This window comes from Felis catus, chromosome B3 (genome assembly GCF_018350175.1).
Source record: "Felis catus isolate Fca126 chromosome B3, F.catus_Fca126_mat1.0, whole genome shotgun sequence".
NCBI classification, from domain to species: domain Eukaryota; kingdom Metazoa; phylum Chordata; class Mammalia; order Carnivora; family Felidae; genus Felis; species Felis catus.
The window spans coordinates 50,648,410-50,669,704 of record NC_058373.1 but is presented as its reverse complement, the minus strand read 5'-3'; the positions used below and the strand labels follow the sequence as shown (position 1 = coordinate 50,669,704).

Genomic DNA, 21,295 nt, shown 5'->3' with positions numbered 1-21,295 from the left:
ATTTCATGGCAGAATTTATCATGAATAACAGAATTACCATAAAAAGGAAAATTAAATTTTTGAATGTAATATACTCAAAACTGGTAGTTTTCTGCTACTGTCCTACTAATTCTAGGCATCCTTGATAACACCGGAAATTTAATACCTAAGGTAAAAAATGTTCTAAAGATTGGTTAAGCTGATTATTAACATAGCTAAACATCAAAGGCAAAAAGGAAAATAATGCTTAAGAGACTGTAAAGACAACTTGTTATCATCTATAAATTTAATAGAGGACCAAGATAGGCCCTCGGTAATTAAAGATGTTAGACTGCTAATCATATGATAACAAATTTTGTGAAAATCTTCTTAGATTCAGAGAGTCGTACCCACTGTCAAATTATTTTCTTGTTTAAGCCTCATGATATAATCTTGTAGAAAGAGACAGGACCCATGTTATTCTCTCCATACTCTGCTGTATGATCACATGATCTCTGCCATGCTATGGTTTTGGTAAAACAGGGTTTGGCTTAAGAGACAGAAGAGACAGATCTCCTATAGCACAGGCCAACTCCCTGAAGGAACAGACAGGGTGAAGAGGTCCTAAGAGTCTTGATTCAAATTTCAGAAATGATGAGTAATAGGACAGCTAATCAGGGCACTTAGGCAGAGGTTAAATGTTTCAGAATGAGGAGAAGGTAATAGTCCTAAAACAGCACCCACCCTGGGGCACCTGGGTGGCTCAGTTGACTGAGTGTCTGACTCTTGGGGTCGTGGGAATGAGCCCTGCATCAGGCTTCATGGAGCCTGCTTAAGGTTCTTTCTATTTTTCCCCCTGTCCCTCTCCCCAGCTTGCATTCTCTCTCTCTCTCTCTCTCTCTCTCTCTCTCTCTCTCTCTCTCTCTCTTTCTCTCTCATTCAAATGAATAAAATGAAAAAAGAAAATTTAAGCAAAAACAGAAACAGCAACCACCCTGAGTTAGAATTACTTTCTATCTATAAGCAGAATTGTAAGACTGCCCCCAAGATTCTCAGCACCTCATAAAATATATCTTCTTCCAGTTATTCAACCAAACACAAATCTAGGTACTGTTGTGAAGGAATTGTGCTGATGTAATTAAGGTTCCAAATCAGTTGACTTTAAAATAGGGAGATTATATGAGTCACCCTGATTTAATAACATAGATTTTTTTGAAAGCAGAGAGGTTATTTTTGGCTGCTGGCAGAGGGAGAAGTAAGAGATTCAGACTATAAGGGGACTTGATACAAAACAATTTCTCCACTGTTGGCTTCAAGATTAAGGGGGCAATCTGGCAAGGTATGTGTGGTCCCTGTTGACAGCAAGCAAGAAAACAGGGACCCAGTCCGACAACCACAAGGAACTGAATTCTTCCAATAACCTGAATGAGCTTGGAAGAGGGCCCCCAGCCTCAGGTGGCAGAGCAACCCCAGGTCACACCTAGATTTCAGCCATGGGAGACCCTGCACAGAGAATCCAACCAGGCCATGCCAGACTCCTGGCACACGATTAGATAAACTATGACATGGTAAATGTGTATGACTGTGAGCCTCCACGATTGTAGTTATTTGTTCCATGGCAATAGGAAACTAAAATGCCACCATTTTGAAGAGTTCAGGCAGAAGCCGGAGTGGTCATCTGTGAGAGCCGAGCCTGAGGTTTCTGGTTCCTGGAAAGGCAACTTGTAAGGAAGAGGTATACTAAGTAGGGTATTCAGAGAAAAGAAAAATCAGAGATCCAAGCAAAGCTTAAATCCTATCAACTAATCACAGCAAAAGCAGGGAACTCTAAAATTCAAGGCTATAGAAACAATCCCAAACTGACTTTTAGTATACCAGATGCCTGGCTTAGCTGTCAATGAACGTTCAAGGAAATGGGTAGGAAAGTAAAGACAGGATAACACAGGAGCCCGGCAGTGAGAGAAATTTGGCCAGTAAGAGCCTGGCTGCAGGGTCCATGCGTCAGCGCATTCAGCTACACTGGGACTAACGGAGCAGAGACAGGAACCAACAGGCCCAGTTCTGTATCTAAACCTAATTTACTGTATGGTTCAATCGAAACTGGGCTCTAACATCCTCCTGGTAAAGAGAAGAAAAGAGAAAACAGCAACTTGATCACTTTTCGCTCTAACATGGCACAGTGCCGAAACCAGAAATAAAGGATCTGGTGAACTTGTGCTCCTCCATTACTACTCTTTGTGCATTCAGATTAATATTTTACTTCAGGGGGCTAAAGGGAAAACAAAACTTTTGCTGCCAGAGTAAATGGAGAGGACCAACTTCTGTGTAATGACCAGAGACCTCTAGTGCAAACAGGAAGAAAGTAATAAAGGTGAGTATGACTTTATACTTTGTGAGCTTTCCTAATGGCTCTCTAGAAACCAGAAGGTCTTGGACAACACATGAAGACCAAAAAAACTCAAAATTTACAAGTGTCATTCCTCTGCGAATTTGCACGGAGTTCAATATGTGCATAAGAAGCCACTGCTCTCACGGCAGTTTCTTTTTTTGTTTTCTTTTTTTAAATGTTTATTTATTTTTGAGAGAGAAAGGGAGAGAGAGAGATAGACAGAGCTTGAGTGGGGGTGCAGCAGAGAGAGAGAGAGGGAGACACAGATTCTGAAGCAGACTCCAGGCTCTGAGCTGTCAGCACAGAGCCCAACACGGCTCAAATTCACGGCCTGCGAGATCATGACCTGAGTCAATGTCGGAAGCTTAACCGACTGAGCCACCCAGGTGCCCCTCACAGCAGTTTCTTATGACCATTTTTTTCTATGGAATGATCATACTTGGACACAAAGCTTATGCAGGATGTTTTAATTTAGTATCAAAATAGCTGTTTCCAGAGTAATATGAGCTTCATTGTATACAGAGAATTGCAAATAATGTCATTTATGTCATTATTTGAGTTTAATGACATAAGTGCCATTTGGGGATGCAGAGAACTGGTTATGCCTTTAAGGATGTCACTATTAAAAATGCAATACAGAAAAATGGATGAGGATATTAGGATATATTCCTCAATAAGTTCATGCTCTTTTAGTTCCAGTGAATAAAGCTAAAGTCTTAATACATTTTGTTTTTACTAACATAGGGGAAACATTCCATGAAAATAAATACTTTCTTTTCTGAGAACTGCTTCCTGTTACATTTTTGCCTTTGTAGCTCTCTCAGGACCAGTTTCAACATAAGTCATTGGTACAGAAGTAGTGTTCCTGTTGGGATTCCTTTAAATGGGTCCAGATGGTACTCTCAGTCAATAAGTGATATTACCAGCTTTCAAGAAGAAAGATTTTATTCCTCTTCTTTTCTTTCCTGTTATAAGCCACTAACCCTTTTAGTTAACTCAACATCTGAATTTCTAGAAACTTCATGTTTTACACCTGAAAATATCATCCATTGTGGTAGTCATAAAGAAGAGGATATAAACACAAGATATTCCTGATCTAGGACGATACCTTGGTCACTGAGGAAACTCCAAGTTTCTGCAAAAAGATAACATTTACCATCACTTTGTCATCAGAACTGGCAAATGGTCCAACAACAGAACGTCCAAATCCACTGAGATGAATTTTGATCCCAGCAGATATAGACCTCTTTCAGTAGGCTGAAGACTTTTGGGTCCTACAAGAAGCAGGGTCTTAACAAATTTGGAAAAGTCACAGATTTTCAAAAAGCAAAAGCAATTTACAATTGAGAAGAAAGTAAGAAAGAAAAGAAGAAATGAGGGAGGAAAAAGTCCCTAAACAGTCATGGGGCAGTAATATGATATGGACAATATTACAAAATTCATAGTTTCTATAACACCTATACAAAATTATTAATGTAAATGGAGGCAATTTAGAGTCATACTTTAATAAATTATGCCACGCTATCCCAAGGTTAAGCTAAAAAATTACAATGCCTGATGTGTTTAACTTTTACTTACATTTCTATTCTGGAGTATCCACCCTGCAAGTGAACTGATAACAACAACCAGAATATTTAATTCAAAAAAGATCTATGATCTTAGATTTCTGTGTTTCTTACAGGGCTGATGAATACTTGGGGGAAGAGGACAGAGGAACTAAGCTAAATCTAAGAGAAAACTAGTACTGAAGAAATGATATAAACATTTATTCACTGAAAGGATTTACTTTAGAATTAACAAAAGAGAGAACCTTTTTTTGGAACCAGCTAAAAGCAATGCAGAACAAATCCTTTCTCCCAGAAATCACGGCTGCCTATCAGCAATTATAAAAACAATAACACTGACCTTGAATCAGCCTTAAAGGTCTTTGTATACAATTATATTATCAGCTTTATGAATTTTCAGTTGCTACCTCAGCCACAAATTCGATAAATGCAGAGTTGGTCAGTAATAGGAAGACAGCTATTTTAACAGCCTTCACTGGAAAAGACATTTGAGAAAGTATGTGGTATACCAGCATTTTTCATGTTAAAAATGACAGCTCTTTCAAGTCCTGCTCAGCATACCTTTGATGAAGGCTTATGACATCTCAGGTAAACAGCAATAAAAATTAAAATTATATTCACACAGAACTAGAAATGATTTAAATAAATAATACCTGCAATGCTAGGAAATCAACAGTCAGCTAAAAGCTTTTTGTACCTAGAAAATTTTCCTTTTATTCAATATTAGAATTCAAAGTGAACTCTTGAAACATTTTTTTTTCTCTTCTTGAGTTTATAATTTCACTTCCTCTTCTGTAATCTTAAACGTAACAGCTAGCAAGGGCAGAGAAACCCAATGCAAAAAGATTCCGCGTAACAGCTAGCAAGGGCAGAGAAACCCAATGCAAAAAGATTCCGCGAGCGTAGTTACTGAAATTAACAGATTCAGTATCTTTTACCAGCAGCCAGGTATCATAGCAACCTTGTATTGCTGAAAACTGCTAGAAGACTCTTCAAAACCAGCAAGACTATGCTTTAGGGAAATCTTTGACAACGCTGGGGACATTACTGGCTGTCAACATCTGTGGGTGTTGCTATGGGCACAGCCACAAAGAACCCTGCTGTCCACACAAAAAGGTATACACGCAGAGAAGGTGGGAGGGACACAGATAAATTGATAAGAAAATCAAAAAGAAGAAATAATTGCACTGGCAACATACAATAGGCACACAATTTTGAGACCATGTTTTACACTAATTCTCTTCCACTGAAGCTAGAGAATCCAAATTCAACTTAACTGTAATTGTAACTAAACATGAACCAGGGGGTGGAAATAATATCCTAAAACGCTGCACTTGTACCATTTATCACAAGTCTTAATTTAAAACTCGAAGTGAATTGCATTTAAAATAATATTTAAACTTCCACTTATAAGCCCTTGATAGTCGTTTATAAATCTACAGAAGAGAAAAGAACAGGTTACCATGAACAAGAACCCAATATTGATTTTTCGGCGGTGCAGTAAGGCATCTCCATTCTATTTGGCTGCTGTCAAAGCCACTCTTTAACAGCTGGAGTCAAATTGCACTATTTACAGCAAGAGCCCTTGTCAAGTGGACCATAAGTATCCTAACAATACACTATTCAAATGGCACTTTGCCACACAAATTGCTGACTTGATGAATAACCTATGTCAATGACTAAGGCCAATATAAAAGTTTCATTTTTATGAGAGGCTTTACATTCACACATTAAGTAAGCTTTCTTTGAAGAACCATTAGGCTATATATTTCAGGCCTTTGGACGCTGAAAATAATTAAAATCTGTTTAAATACATCAAGGGAACTTGACAACATTAATATGGATCTGGTGTTAACTACATTTGTCACACGAGTCAGAACAGTGCCCTTCTGTTCCTGGCACTCCCCACCGGCACGTGCAGCACAATGCGGGACTTAAACCAGCCAGGCACCATGAAATACGAGCATTCTCCTTTTGTGCCTCTAATTTACATGGCCAACGAATGTTTAGATACAAGCAAGGCTTTGAAGTCCTGTGAGGAAATCCATGGTTGCTTCTGGGTGAAGAGAGACAGCTGGAGTCATTTAATGGCGTGTTTCCTACTTTTCACAGTGACTCAGAGACCTCCTAAATTAGTTTTGAAAGAAAGCTGTGCTATGCTTTTCATACTTTCCCTCACCATTGAGGTAACTTTGCATCGAAAAGTTTCAACTGATGCCACAAAGTGAGAAAGTGACTGACAGTCTTCATAAAGGAGCCATTAAAAAAGCTATTCAGTATTACAGAAATTTTTATTTAACTATTACATGTTATAGAAGTGGTTACACTGTCAAAAATTTGCATCTCTTCATGTATTCAAAGAGCGAATCAGTTTGGTATATTTCTCTGCTACTATTTCCCTATCTTACTAGGAAGTGTGTTGTCACTTAGGAGCTCAAATTTTATGCTGAGATTCACTAGATGAAAATACTCAGAACAAAAATCTTCGTCCGGAGAGAAATTCCTATATTTTAGTGAAATGCCAGCATATCTAATAATAAAAATTTATTTTCTTTTAAAATTATACAAAACTGAATCAAAGTATTTTTTTACATTAGAAAACAAATAGCTATACACTGTTTGCTACATTTAAAAAATATACCAAAAATTACTCTTCAGAAAAGTAAAAATTATCATTCTTTATTAAGGGTTTATCCCATTGCAATGCAATGAATTGTTTTCAAATACATACTATTTGTTCTTTTCTGTAGTGATTTAAATATTGGCAGTAAAATATAAATAATTCAATAAAACTGAGCTAATGTACAACATGTAATGTCACATGAATTATTATTTCATATTTATAAATGTAAATTTGCAGGTGATGTTTTAAGGCATTACTTAAAAACTGCTCTAAATCTATTTTGGTTACGTTTTCATGTCATAAAATATGAAAGAACTAACATTTCATTTGGATAAAGTGATTAGTAGTGGGGTCCAGTTTTTTATTGGTGGCCTGCCAGTGCAGCATCCCTGTTTTACGAGTTGTAGCAGGATAAAGTTCTAATAAGATTTTTCACCAAATGGAACAAAACAGACATCACTTAGGGTCAAGTAAAGGTTAAAAAAATACAAACATATTTCTAGAAAGCTCACTGGAATATAAACAAATGTAAATGTATTCTTTACAATCAATTTTCTATGTTTGGATAAAGATGTATGCATAAGTACATCATTTAAAGGAAATGCCATTAAAAAATCTTCTTTGGGGGCGCCTGGGTGGCTCAGTCCGTTGAGTGACGGGCTTCGGCTCAGGTCATGATCTCACGGTTTGTGAATTCGAGCCCCGTATTGGCTCTGTGCTGAGATCTCAGAGCCTGGAGCCTGCTTCTGATTCTGTCTCTCCCTCTCTCTCTGCCCCTCCCCCACTCATGCTCTGTCTCTCTCTGTCTCAGAAATAAATAAACATTAAAAAAATTAAAAACAAAATCTTCTTTGGATTGGGAGCTATAATGTGCATGTTTGTTTTCCTAAAAAGGCAGATTTCCAAAACATATGCATGTCATGGTTTCTGTCAGGAAACAGACTCGATGCAAAGTCTTTTGGATTGCATTCCACATAGTGCGTAAGTTGGAATAAGTTGTTTTATTAAAAATCCAGATATCTAGGGAGAGGAGAAGTGTTGGCTGTTTTGTCAGTTCCTCCTAGTGCCTCATGACCTCTAACTCTAGAGAAGACTATCTAGATCATAAATTGCCCAACTATAAGCAGTGAGCATCAAATCTGGCCTGCTGCCTGTGTTTGTAAATAAAGTTTTATTGGAACACAACCACACTCATTTGCTTAAGAATTGTTTAGCTTCTGTGCTTCAACAGCAGAGTTGAGTAATTACAACAGTGAAAATCTGGACCACAAAGCCTAAAATGTTTACCACCTGATTCTTTACAAAAAAGTTTGCTTATTCCTAGTGGAGTTCAACATTGTGCAATCCAAATAAAATACAAACCATATATATAACTGTAAACTGCCCAGTAGCCATATTACCCCCCCCCACACACACACTTATAAACAGGTAAAATTGATTTCACTACTATGTTTTATTTAACCCTATATATACAAAGGTCATTTTTAACATGTGTGTTAGCCAGATTTCAAGTGTTCAATAGCCACATGTGATCAATGGCTACCATATTAAAGAGTGCAGCACTAAACAATCAACTAGGGGGAGCTCTTGGGGCCCCATTCTATAGAAAATCTTTTTTTTTTTTTTTTTAAAGAAATTTCCTGGACACTACAATGGGTCTAAATTGTGACAGTTAAAATAATCCTGTTTATTACTCATTTATAGACAAGAAATGAAAAACAACAACAACAACCAAACAAAAAACAAAGGAGTTTAAAACCAACCGACAGACAAAACAGACCTTCTCTCTCCTTAAAATATGATGAAGCTACTAAGCTTTCTGCCATGTAGAGATGATTTTAGTAAGGTTGTTTATATCCTACTTTGAAGCTAAATTCCTCCCACTGCAATTTAAACAGTTTCTATCTTGTTTTATCCTCAGCAGACTCGGAGAAAAGCAGTTCCCCATCACTAATATGATATTGTATTCCTTTAAATCCTTTAAGACTCTGGTCCTCTCCTACCCCAAAGATTTTTCTTTGTCTAGCTGCACAAATTCAACTCCTCTAGCATTTCATTGGACCCATTTTCAAAGCGTCGTATTGTATTTGTTGGTCTCTATAAAATCTGTTTCCAAATCTATATGCACTCTTCAAACGCAAGAAGAAAACTTGAATACAGAATTCAAATAAATCCCAAATATTTCAAAACACAAGTAGCTCACCACACAGATCTAACATGGTATTTTTCTGTTTAAACAGTCCACTGTACCCTTTGAAAAAACTTCAGTGCATGTCACAAAAATCCACATAAAAAAAGTTCTGAAACACAAAGTAACTTTTAGACATTTGTGCATTTCACAGGGTTACTCTCCCTCATTTTCCCACCTATAAAACAAGTGTGATTCAAATCCTCTTCTTCAAAACTAACTCATTCTCTTATGAAAATACACGAAGCATTTTATTATAGCAACAATAAGGAGAATGGGGAATATATAAGCACTCCTGAAATTTCGTGCATATTCAATTTGTAAATAAGAGTAAGATACAATAATCTCAACAGCTTAAGTCAAAAAGGCTGAAAGGAAGATACGTAGCACTTAATTGACGAAGATATAACTTAGGGAAAGCACAAATAAAAAAAAAGCTCTAATTAGCAGTAAGCTCAATAATAATAGAAGCATGGTGTGTAGAACAAAGGAGGAGATAGGCCTGTCTGATTAAGTTCTGAAGAAAACGAAGGTTGGAAATTACAGTCATCAAAGGCAAAGGGCAGTAGCAAGGAAATAAAGCCAGAACAAGCCTAAGAGTAGGAAAACAAGACCCTGGCATTTTATTGCTTCCTGGAGTCAAGAAAGAAACAAAATTACATAAAGAAAATGAAATCTATATATACTATTACCACTACCTAAACGGTAACTCTGAGGTCCTCCAAGAAACTGAAAGAAATAGTAATCAGTTTACCTTGTGGGAATTAAACTAGTAAAATAGGCACTTGATGAATGAGATTTGCTCCTGCAGACCCTAGGCATCTGACATGCATGAGTCCAGAGACATCCCCAAGTTCTCATCTACTATTTTAGCCTATAATTCCCACTATAAGATGCACAGTCTATTATGCATAGAAAGCAACAGAGCCACATTAAGATGGGAATGCTTGGTGGCCATCTGGGCTCACTCACTGGGCTTTTTTGACCTCAATCTTACAACACATATGATTCAGTTTCCCACCTTTGGAGACTAAGGCCTTATGACTGTAATTTTCATTTGTGAATGTTAAAGTTTCATCATATTGACATAACTTTCCTCATAAAATATGACCCCTTTCAAAAACATGAAAAGCACATTTGGCAATCTATAGCCAATTTGCCTAAATGAGAAAACAAACAAGGAGGAGCTGTAAAGCCTGATGACTAGTTTTAACATCTGAAGGAGGAAAGTATAAACAAAAGTGGGTGGCCTAAATGGAGACTTTAAAAATCCAAAATTTAGGAATTTTTCAATGTTTATCAGCCTTGATATATCATTGTATATCAGATTATATCAATGTATATCAATTGTATATTTCCACGTATATCAGACTCTCAGAGCTCAGTGAATGAGCACCTCCTGCCTCTGACTCCATGCTCGTCAAGGAGCCCTGTGTGAAAACTTCATCTCCCTCTTCTCCCCGACTGCCTGTAGCTTTGCTACAGTGAGAATATGCTGAGGGGTGAACAAAATGTCAATTATATTTATCATTGTAGATTGGACAATTGTCATTCTACTTTATATATGTATTGCTTAGGTGCTTGGTTAGTGTGGTTCAGTTCTCAAAAGACTGATAAATCTAAATCAAAGCTCTGAACCCAAAAAGCACACTGGACCCCTGCCTCTCCCCCCTGTACTCTGAGGCATAGCTTGAGCAGCCCATGGATCTTTCTTGAAGATGACACATCCTTTTGCCTCTAACCATACACATGGATGTGAGATAAACAAAACCTTATTTAAAGTCTTTATCAATAATATTTTAGCAGTCTTCATAACACTACTAAAATAATCAAAAATGTTAATAATATCAGCTAAACTTTGATTTAGAGATCCCATTTTTAGAAATATATCCCATTAATACTGAATATGAAAAAAAGCTTTAAGGTTCATAGATATGTTATTCATGAAAGTGAAACATAAAAAAACAACTCATATATTAATCCATAGGAAAATAATCTAATCAGTAATAGTATACCCAAAGTATAGAGCATGATGTAGTCATTAAAAAGACATAGATAATATTAGGAAAATATGTTTACATGGAAAATACTCCATTAGATATATACATATAAATGACATGATTACAACAACATGATGAAGGGATAACTTAGAAATATAGATGACAAAAAAGATGGAAAAGTTCCTTAAAGAAATCAGATAAAATACTATATCATTTTAAAACTGAAAAGAAGAAAGCTGATCCAAATTTCAGTGAAGACTTGGTTTATGAAACTAAATGCAAACTCCATCACTGTGTATTAATTGAGGCTTGGAATTCTAAAGAGCTGGTGATCCTACAGGTGCTGAGTATATCAAAAAACTTGTCCATACAATGATCCAGTTTTTGTAACACTGTTTTGGTTTATCTGTAATAACCATTTTAAAGAAGAGGTCATCTATACTCGACTGAAAAAATGGATGCAGAGCCCAGAATACAGCCCCTCCCCCAACTGTAAACCATGTGGAAGTCAAGAGTTAATATAAGATTGACTCAATTATGATAGCTGGAACCTATCTTTTTCATAAAGAATGCTATACCAAGCATAATAATCACTTAAAATGATTCACCCAAGATCATTTGGTAGGTATGTCTGTCTGGTACAATCATCTCTTAAGTTCTTGTTTTTGTGCTGATATTTACTTGCCTCATATTCATGAAGGCATATGATTTCTTACTCGAAGTTGATCATGTTTTCTGTGAGCAGCAATTTGGTTTGAACTTACCTTCCATGAAGACTCCACCTGCAGACCAGGGCAAGGTATTGGCCCAAATTGACAGGAGCTGGAGGGTCTCTGTTCTACACTTTTGTGCTTGTGTGTCTCTGAGGTAACTGGAAGTGCAAATTCAGGCTTTAGAGGCTGTGAATCATCACAACAATTGAGAATTATTCTTGCTCTTTCTCCTGTTTCATGTCTTTCCAAAGTGCCTGGAAAAACAAGATTAGAAATTTTTTAAAAAATATGCATATTTTAAAAAATATGCAAAATATTTATCCCAAAAGGATGAAAAGAACAAAACACTTTTATCAGAAAAATCACAATTCTTTAAGTTATCATGCCTTCTTAACAACTGAAAAAGCAGCCTAGGAGCTTTCTTTAAATTATTCAAATCATCATCTTACAAAGGCTGAAATTATGGACTTGAAAGCTTATCTTCCCCTTTGTGCGTTTTTACCCACTGAAATCAACAGGGCATTCAATGTCTTTAACAGTAAAATCTCTTACTTATTATACAGTATGCAAGTGATCAATAACAACCAACTATGGAATATTTTAGTGCTGTCCCCTAGTGTTTCAACTCACAAACAACAGAGAACCACAGTGGTTTTTGCTTAAAAAAAGAGATTCTGTTGGTAATATATATATACATAATTTAAGAGGATGGAACACGTAAGAACACAGATACTTTGTATTACTACCTCCTTCACTCAGGGGCCCTCACAACGTCAGGAATGCAGGCCACTCTAGAAATTCGTTATTGTTGTTGTTATTGTTGCTATTACGTCCTTTGACGTTTATTTATGTTATTAGAAAAACAACAACAACAACAATTCTTTGCCCTCTTCTCTGCCATTCCTCCAGTTCCAGAATTTCAAGGTTCTGTAACTTCAATCTAAAGTTAAAAGGAACAAGTACAAAACAGAGCAAAAGTATCAGAACACAATTCACAAGGAGTTAGTGCTTTTATAAAATATGATGCCAAACTCTCACTGAAATAAATATGAATTAATCATGACCACTGTCTCTTCCTTTGCATTATTCATTCTATGTTAAATATATAACCTATATCCTACTAAGTAAAGATGCTAAAGAAAATTAACTTGACATACAATCTTAATACAGATTTTGTCTCATATTACTACTTCCCTATCAGTAAGAAAGTAGCTGTACTAATTGTTAAGAAAGAAAAAGGTAAGTCTTACTAATAGTATTCAGAAAATATAAATTTAAGGGAATTACAATAAGAATATAGAAAGAATTCCATACCACTGTGTCTTTAGATAAGTAGAAGATTACAACTACCCAGTCTTTTCTCATTTTTCCTTCTCTCTTCCGTATCATTCCTTTATAGCAACTAAACTACCATTAGTTGGTACTTTGGATTCTAAATCACAACAGCTACAATGCTAAAATACTGGGTTGAAGTTTCATCTCTAGTCTCTTAACAATGATTTTTTTTTCATTATAACATTTCTTCATTCATTAACTGACACATTTAGCATACAAACTCACAAGCATGTTATTTCTCTAGGCTTTTTGGTCCAGTCAAGATTGGTATATCTTGAACAAATAAAGCAGGCAGGAACAAGAAAACACCTTCTCCCAAGGATGATAATAACAAAAGTTTCTCAAACCAAAGATAATACTTCTTACTCCTTTATGAAAAGGACTATGTTCCAGAACTTGTAACTGTGACACCTAACAAAATTCACTGACTTTCTGAGATATCTCTCTTTGCATATGGTATCACCATGGACATTTTCTCCTCATTGGTTTTCTGTGGCTTCTCAAACTATGATTTTTTAAAAATGATTTTGAAAATTCTTGGGAAAGAATTTACTTTGATACATATGATATGTGCCTATACTATACATTCTAGATACACACATTTATTACTCTATACCTAATGTCTTACACAAACATAACTATCTCTTGTATTTCTCAGTGATGAAAACAGTTTACCCATGAACTTGGGCAGTTGTAATCTATTTTCATTCATGGATAGATAAATAATCAACTTAGCATCTACTATGGGTCATTCACTGTGCCAGATGCTGCCAATTTATACATTATAGGTTTTGTGAACCAAAATATTGGTTTTGTGAACAATAGTTTCCATCATGATTAACTGTAAAATATGTGAAGATAATTATGTGAGGCACAAATAAGACATAAGGAAGGACAATAGCTTTTAAAAGCCCTTGGTCAAAACCCTGAGAATGGATAGATAGGGATTCCCAGGTATGCCAGATATCAATGCATTGCTGCTTAGTCCCAGGTTCGTCCTTCACTGCCTGCTCTGTGAAAATGGATATGTGTTCTTTTAAATGTTTTTCCTGGGGCACCTGGGTGGCTCAGTTGGTTGGGTTCAGGTCATGATGTCATGGTTTGTGGGTTCGAGCTCCACATCAGGCTCAATGCTGACAGCACAGAGCCTGGAGCATGCTTCGGATTCTAGGTCTTCCTTGCTCTCCGCCCCTCCCCCGCTCATGCTTTGTATGTTTCTCTCTCTCAAAAATGAATAAACATTAGAAAAAATTAAACATTTCTCCTTCAACAGCTGGTACAATGTCAACCTTTGAGGATAAAACATCATGGAAAATCCTAGTAGAAGATAAGGTTCTCCCCAGCGTGAGCGGCTTCCCCAGCACTAGGCCTGTAGTACTTGGCAGCCAGCAGCACCCAGCAGGCAGCAGCCCCCTTTGGCACACCCTTTGTGTGGTTGTATGACACAGTACTCCCAGTGAGACATCTCCCTGTGAACAGCTTGCCCTAGCACCCTAGGGAGAATATTTCTTGCAAGTTCCACCATACCACACTATACTATACCATACCACACCCCTCTCCTCCAAACCACACCCCTCTCCTCCACACCACACCCCTCTCCTCCACACCCCACCCCTCTCCTCCACACCACACCCCTCTCCTCCACACCCCACCCCTCTCCTCCACACCCCACCCCACCACACCAGCTTCTCTACCTTCCAGTGACCACAGCTCTGACCTCTCCAGTAAAACCAAGATCTTCACCCTAAGGAATCTCTTCCATGGGCAGCTTATCTCAGTTCTAGGAGTAGTGGTTGCCTCTTAAATCTTCTATTCCTGTATTCTTTAGAGTTTTCTTTAGCTGTTATCAACCAATTCCTCATCAAATTCTTTGTGATAGTTAATAATTCTTCATATTAAACGTTCTCTGTTCAAATTACTGGGTCATTTCTCCCTCTTGATTAGACAGATTAATATACCATGATAAAACATTCTTGATACAGAATGTTCTTTTTAATACATCCTGAAATTAAGGAATTCACATAACTCCAGGGACATATTTAAATTGTTAGAAGAGTCTATAGCAAAACGAGTAACCTGGGAGGGATGGCATGACCCTGAGAAGGTCCAACAGAGCATGCCTTTGTAACTCTGATAAGCTGTCTCTGGCAACAGACAGAATAGTCACTGCTTCTTGATATTAAAGAAATATCAGAAAGTGAAGGTTTACAAAATTGCTTAATTCAACATGCAATTTCAAGAGAACTTTTGCTTTCCAAAGTGAACTCAATGATTACTAGAACTTTCTTTTTTCTTTGCACTGTGCTACATCAAGAATACAAGCTAACTCACACTTAACTCTGCATCTGAATCAATCTGAACATGATAAGGACAGACATGTATGAATTACATATTAACTTGCATGATAAGATCATTTCCTCTTTCAGGGTAGATATTATGTGAAAAATACCATAAAATCTATTACAAGTAAAATCGCACTGTATTAAAATGCTTTCTAGGCAATTATGTATCTTGCATTTTTTTCTATTATTTTGTCATTAATATATGAGTTTTAATACAACTTATTTTAATCCTAAACTAATAATAGTACCCTTGAGGATGGAATCAATCCTAAAACAGCTTACAACAATTAGCGTCCTAACAAAGTAAAGGAAAGATGACACCAGTAAGCATTAGAAACACTTTTACTGACCCCAAACTGCTTATTCCTTCGAAAAGCAAGTGCACAGAATTACAAGGAGTAGCAAGATCCTCCCGTAGAGCCCTAGGCCCATACTGACAATATTTCCACTTGTATGTCCTGCTATTACCACCAATCCAACAGTGCATACCTAATCACTTTTTTTTCCTAACCAAAACTTTCCCTGTGACCCCCCCCCCCCACTTTTCAACCCTGTCCAGCCATTGTCCTCTCTACTTGTCAAGGATGACAGCATGGAGACATCACTGCACGGTGGCTCCGAGAAGACTCAGCACCAGATTGCCCTGCACGTGAATCCTGGTTTTCCTTTATCAGTTGTGTGGTTCTGGGCAAGTCATTTTACATTTCTGTGCCTCTGTTTCCTCACCTGTGCAATGGGCTTAAATAATAATTCTCACCTCACAGGGTTACTATGAGGATTATATTGAACAGATTTTTATTTTATTTTATTTTATTTTATTTTATTTTATTTTATTTTATTATTAATTTTTTGAGACAGAGAGATGGTGCACATGAGCAAGGGGCAATGAGACAGAGAGAGAGAGAGAGAGAGAGAGAGAGAGAGAGAGAGAGAGAAAGAGAAGCAAGGCTCACCAGGGCTTGTGTTTTACCCAAAGAGGGGCTCGTGTTCACCCGAAGCAGGGCTCCAGCTCACCCAATGTGAGACTCAAACTGTGACACAAACTGTGAGGTCACGACCCGAGCTGAAGTCAGAGGTTTAACGACTGAGCCACTCAGGTGCCCATTGAGTAGATATTTTAAAAGGCTTAGAAGGTTCTGGCACACAGTATATGCTGTGCTACATGATAGCCCCCCTCTGACACATGACAAGTTCTCATTCAGACCTTTGTGAGCAGTTTAACAAACTTTCTTGGCTCTGTGGCTCTGGGATCTGCCTGACACCCAGGCCTGAGGTCACTGGGTACATGACCACAGTGGGCCCCCACTGTCTCCTACCTGCGACTCAAATGTCTCTTCAATCAGCCTTGTTTCTCAGGCTAGGTTATAATCACAATCAGTAGGATTATATATTTGACTTATTTTTTAATCCTCTTTAGTAAACCAGGCTGAAGTCTGGCCTAAATTAAAGGATAGATAAATACTTCTTAATGGATTATATAACATCAGCAACCTGGCTAATGATTTTTTACTGTGGCTACACTTGGGATTAAATCCAAACTCCTTGACCTATAAGTCATATTCTTGCCTCTGATTCCTCCCATGTCATCCTCCCCTTACTCACAAATCAGATCTTTTTAAAAACATCCTTGGAATAAACAAATCCTTGCCTGCTAGGTCTAGCCATTCTTTAAGTATTAGCTGAATATCTCACCTCCTCAGAGATGCCTTCTAAAGAAAATCTGTATCCTCTCTTGCATTGTTTTCTATGTCAGCTTCTTCCCTTTATTTTACAGAACTTAACACATTTGTAGTTGGTGTATTTTATTTGCTTACTTAAATTCAGGGCTGCCTCCTTACCAGATAATAGATAGATAGATAGATATTGATATAGATAGACATATCTATATCAATATCTATCTATCTATCTATCTATCTATCTATCTATCTATCTATATCTAGATATCTATCTATCTATATCTAGATATCTATATATATATAGATATCGATATAGATAGATACATAGATACACATTTTGGCAAGTATATATTCTATGAGCGCTTGCAACAAAGCAGGGCTCAATACCTGTTCACCGAATGAATAAGTTAAATGTTACCCTTTCCCTATAGCAGTGGAAGGAGAAGGCTATGAAGGCATCAGAGCATAACAGGGTCCAGTGTGACAGGAGTTAATGCCAAAGTATACTCATTATAAACGCTGACCCCAGCACCAAGAGATTGTCAGCCCTGGGAACAGTGTGTCATTCACATGCCTGGTACCTGCCCTACCTCTCCACTATGTTGCCTGGTCCTTCCTTATGCCTCGAGAATTTGGAACTGGAAACAGCGAATCGGTCTCCAAATGCAACATGTTGACTTATGGAGTGGTCATTTCATGCTCCATGGACTAAGGAGCAGAATATGCAAGAATACAGAGAGAAAAGACTAAGAAAATGCACAGGAAGAGACAGAAAATGCACAGAGAGGGAAGAAAAGGGAGGCAGAGAGAGGGAGAGGGAGACAGACCCTCAACTTTCTAGTTCTGTGTTTAGTCCTTTCTAAGGACTATTGCCCCTCTGAAGTCTGTGCAGCACACCCCTGAGTCCTTACAGTAAGTACTTCTTTCTGATAAAACCAACTTAATTCGGCTTCAAACTGCTTCCTAGCTACCTGAAGGACCTAATAAAGAGGGAACAGAGATGTTTCTTCTATTGTTGAAAAGGCCGAGTTGGAGAACATCCAAACAGATATGTAAAGTTAACAGTGTAGAGTTCCAGGTAGTGGTAGAAGCACAGACACAAAGGCTGAGGCATGAGCAGCAACTGGGTGCAGACTAAATCTCAACGAAAGAATATCATCTCCAGGAGAGTTTGCAGTGAGATGTGTCAAGACACCAGCACAAAACCTTTAGAAATTTCTGTACACCAAGAGGAAAGAAGAGGAAAAGAGGAAGACTCAGAAACCGTTGTTAATCAGTATGTTTCTAAAGGACAGCCATATTTTAAATGCATTAGCATTGCAGGGGCACCTGGATGGCTCAGTTGGTTAAGTGTCTGACTCTTGATTTCGGCTCAGGTCATGATCTCATGGTTCAGAAGCCTGAGCCCCACATCGGGTTCTACACTGACAATGCGGAGCCTGCTTGGGATTCTCTCTCTGCCCCTCCCCTGCTCTCTCTCTCTCAAAATAAATAAAAAAACTTAAAAAAATAAATAAATGCATTAGGATTCTCGATGCATATAGGATACCTATAGGGTTTCTTTTTTTGCCTGTTTTGATATATGAGTTTTAATATATGGCAAATAATCACTTTGTGATGTGCCTGTTATGAAATTTGATTTTGAAGTATCAAGCAATCTTAAAGCAAGATGTGTTACCATGAAGGATGCTGCTTTCAGTTGTGGGAGAAGAGCAAGGCAGAGTAAAGAGAATACTTTCAGATGATAAAATATGGCTTAAAGATGTAACAGACTTGAATGTCTACGTAAAGAAAGGGAAGAAGGAATAGTAATATTCCAACCGTTAATTCCTTTCCAAATAGCCAAAACTTGCTCCTTTGATTTTATGTCTCTTGTAATTGGCACATATTTTTAATATTTTCTATCTTCTATCTAAACAGTTATTTCAGCTTTCACTAATAGTTACTTTCCAAGATCAACAAAATTATCGTGGCCTATTACCAATTAATGGATAATTTTAAATTACTTATTTTAAATCTCCAACCAGCCAAATTCTATCCTAATACTTAATAATTAGACCCACTAAATCAGTGGGAAAAGGAATAGCTACTATCCCAAAAGGAACAGAAATCATTAAAAAAGAAATCATAGTCACTTGATGAATCTATCTGCAAATGATCAGAAATAAATTGATTCAAAAATAATACCCAGATAGAGTAACATTGTATCACAATGTACAGAAACATTTTATTTACTTAAAGTTACACGTAAATAAATGTGACACAGTGACTAACTTACTATAATCCATGGTGCTTTTCCTCAGAACAATGCAGGAGAACATCTTCCTCAGAATAAAATTACTACAGGAACATAAAATCCTCCCAGGCCACTAAAACCATATATATTGTAAACCTACAAATTTTATTGTGTTTTTTATTTTAATTCCAGAATAATTAACATATGTCATTAAATTAGTTCATATTAGGTGTGCAGTATAGTGATTTAACAATTGTGTGGATTACTCAGTGTTCATCAGAATAACTGTACTCATAATCCCCTTCATCTAAGTACCTCCACCCTCGGTAACCATCAGTTAAACCTACAAATCTTAAACAATTTGTTTCACCAAAAAATAAAAACTTTTTTTTCTTTTTGGTTAAATAGTCTCCACTTGTAGCACAGAACCCAGCATGACCCCAGCATGAACTCATGACCCCAAGATCAAAACCTGAGCCAAGATCAAGAGTCAGATGCTTAACTCACTGAGACACCCACGTACTCCTAAAAACATTTTCAATTAAATATTCAGCTTACTGTGGGATTGTGAAAAATCAAAATTTGGTAAATAATTCCTATTATGGAATTAGCAGTGAATATAAATTGTACTTATATGAAGAACGCTTACAACAAAAACAAAAAATATGTATGTGGATATATTATAGAATTAAGTCTCTTTTCAGGCCAGCATTTTATAACTGATTCCACCACAATATTGGGCTGTGAGAGAGAGGACAGAAATATTTCAGAGTACCTATCTCTAAAACAGAATATAGTAAAAAAATTAAAAAGGCCTCCTGATGGAGATTCTGACCAGAGATGGAGAATCCTGAAGGTATCAAACGTAGCTAACTAGAAAGTAAAGGAAGGGTGGGAAAAGGAAAGGACCTGAAAACATTAAATTAGGCATAAAGGTACATACGGCCACTCCTTAATATACTTGAATAAAATATATTCAGCTGTAAAATAGGTTGTCAAGGATGTGGCTCATTTTGTTCCATATAGAGGTCCTAATATGATAACAGACTTACAATTGGCTTGGAGTCAAACTTCTACACCTGAAGGGTATATACATTTTTACAAAGTCCCTGACCACCACGACCTTAACCCCAGCTCTGTCACTGCCTCCAGCATATTCAGAGCAATACTGGGACTTATCAGCTGGGCCACACTCAACTCTCACATTGAATCCTGACTGCTGACCTCCAGAAAAACAGAATAAAGGGGTGGGGGTGGGCTAAAAGAAAAAAAAGGCTGGACACACATAAGGGTGTATGGCTGCTGAGATGTATACAGAATACAAATAATGCATTCATTTTAAATAAATTTTAAACTAACATTCTCTTTGCAAGGTATTTACTTAAACATGTGCTAACACCATAGAATCTCCTATTACTAACTGAATTTTTAACCTCACTCTAAACTTAATACAATTTACAATTTAAGAGGTGATAGTCACAGAAAAGTGTTTGTGTATTATGATGTGAAGAATGTATTTAATTAAGTTTATAATTACCCATCATATACAAAACATTAAAATTGTACTGCTTCTGAGTTTTGCAAAATGTCATTCACTCTGTTTTGTTTGATTTTTTTTAAAGCTGGTATGTGTACTTTTAATTTTAAAATATTTCAAGAATAGTTTTTTTTTTTCCCCCTCTCATGCTCTTGGTGGAAGGTTAAGTTAATTAGAGGATACAATATCCTTGATGAGATTTGATTCTATCATTTCTTCACTTAGGCAAATATCTTGCTGAGTTGATCTGGAATTTTGCCTGGATAGAGGAATTATATTGGGAAAGAAAAAAATGGGGTACAGTCTCCTGAAAAAGGTGCTAGATAATGGGTGAGGGCATATGAAAAGTCTCCTTTTTTAGGGGGGTGGGTACAGTGGAGCTGGGAGGCAAAAGCATTTAATTGCAATCAATTTTCCCTTTGGGACATGGCAGTCTTTCCCTGAGGCAAATAATGGGTGATCAGAGCTCCAGCAGGCGTGTCAGGGTTTAGTTCGAAAGCACCAATGCTCTGTGTACCCTCACTATAGTCCTGGTTCCCCAGGCCATCTGTAAAATTTCATTCCCTGTTCCTTTACCCAATAATCTTTTCCCATCTCTTCAATCTTCTATCCCATGGACTCACTCGGCCATGGGAACCTCCAGAAAGAATCCTACCTGAGCACCAATATGACAGGCAGAATTCTAAGAATAATCCCCAGTGGCCAGATCTTCATGTGATGCCCTCCCTGGTGA

General features: G+C 37.1%; 1 protein-coding gene across 7 annotated transcripts in view; it reads right to left on the bottom strand.

Annotated features, from left to right (window-relative positions):
- The window catches only part of WDR72 (WD repeat domain 72), a 230,900-nt gene that overhangs the window by 128,597 nt on the left and 81,008 nt on the right, over positions 1-21,295 (bottom strand). For all 7 annotated transcript variants that reach the window (XM_023255333.2, XM_023255335.2, XM_023255334.2 and 4 more), the window contains one exon: positions 11,488-11,690. In XM_023255333.2, coding sequence (XP_023111101.2) covers positions 11,488-11,690 — 203 coding nt within the window. The remainder of the gene's footprint in view (positions 1-11,487; positions 11,691-21,295) is intronic.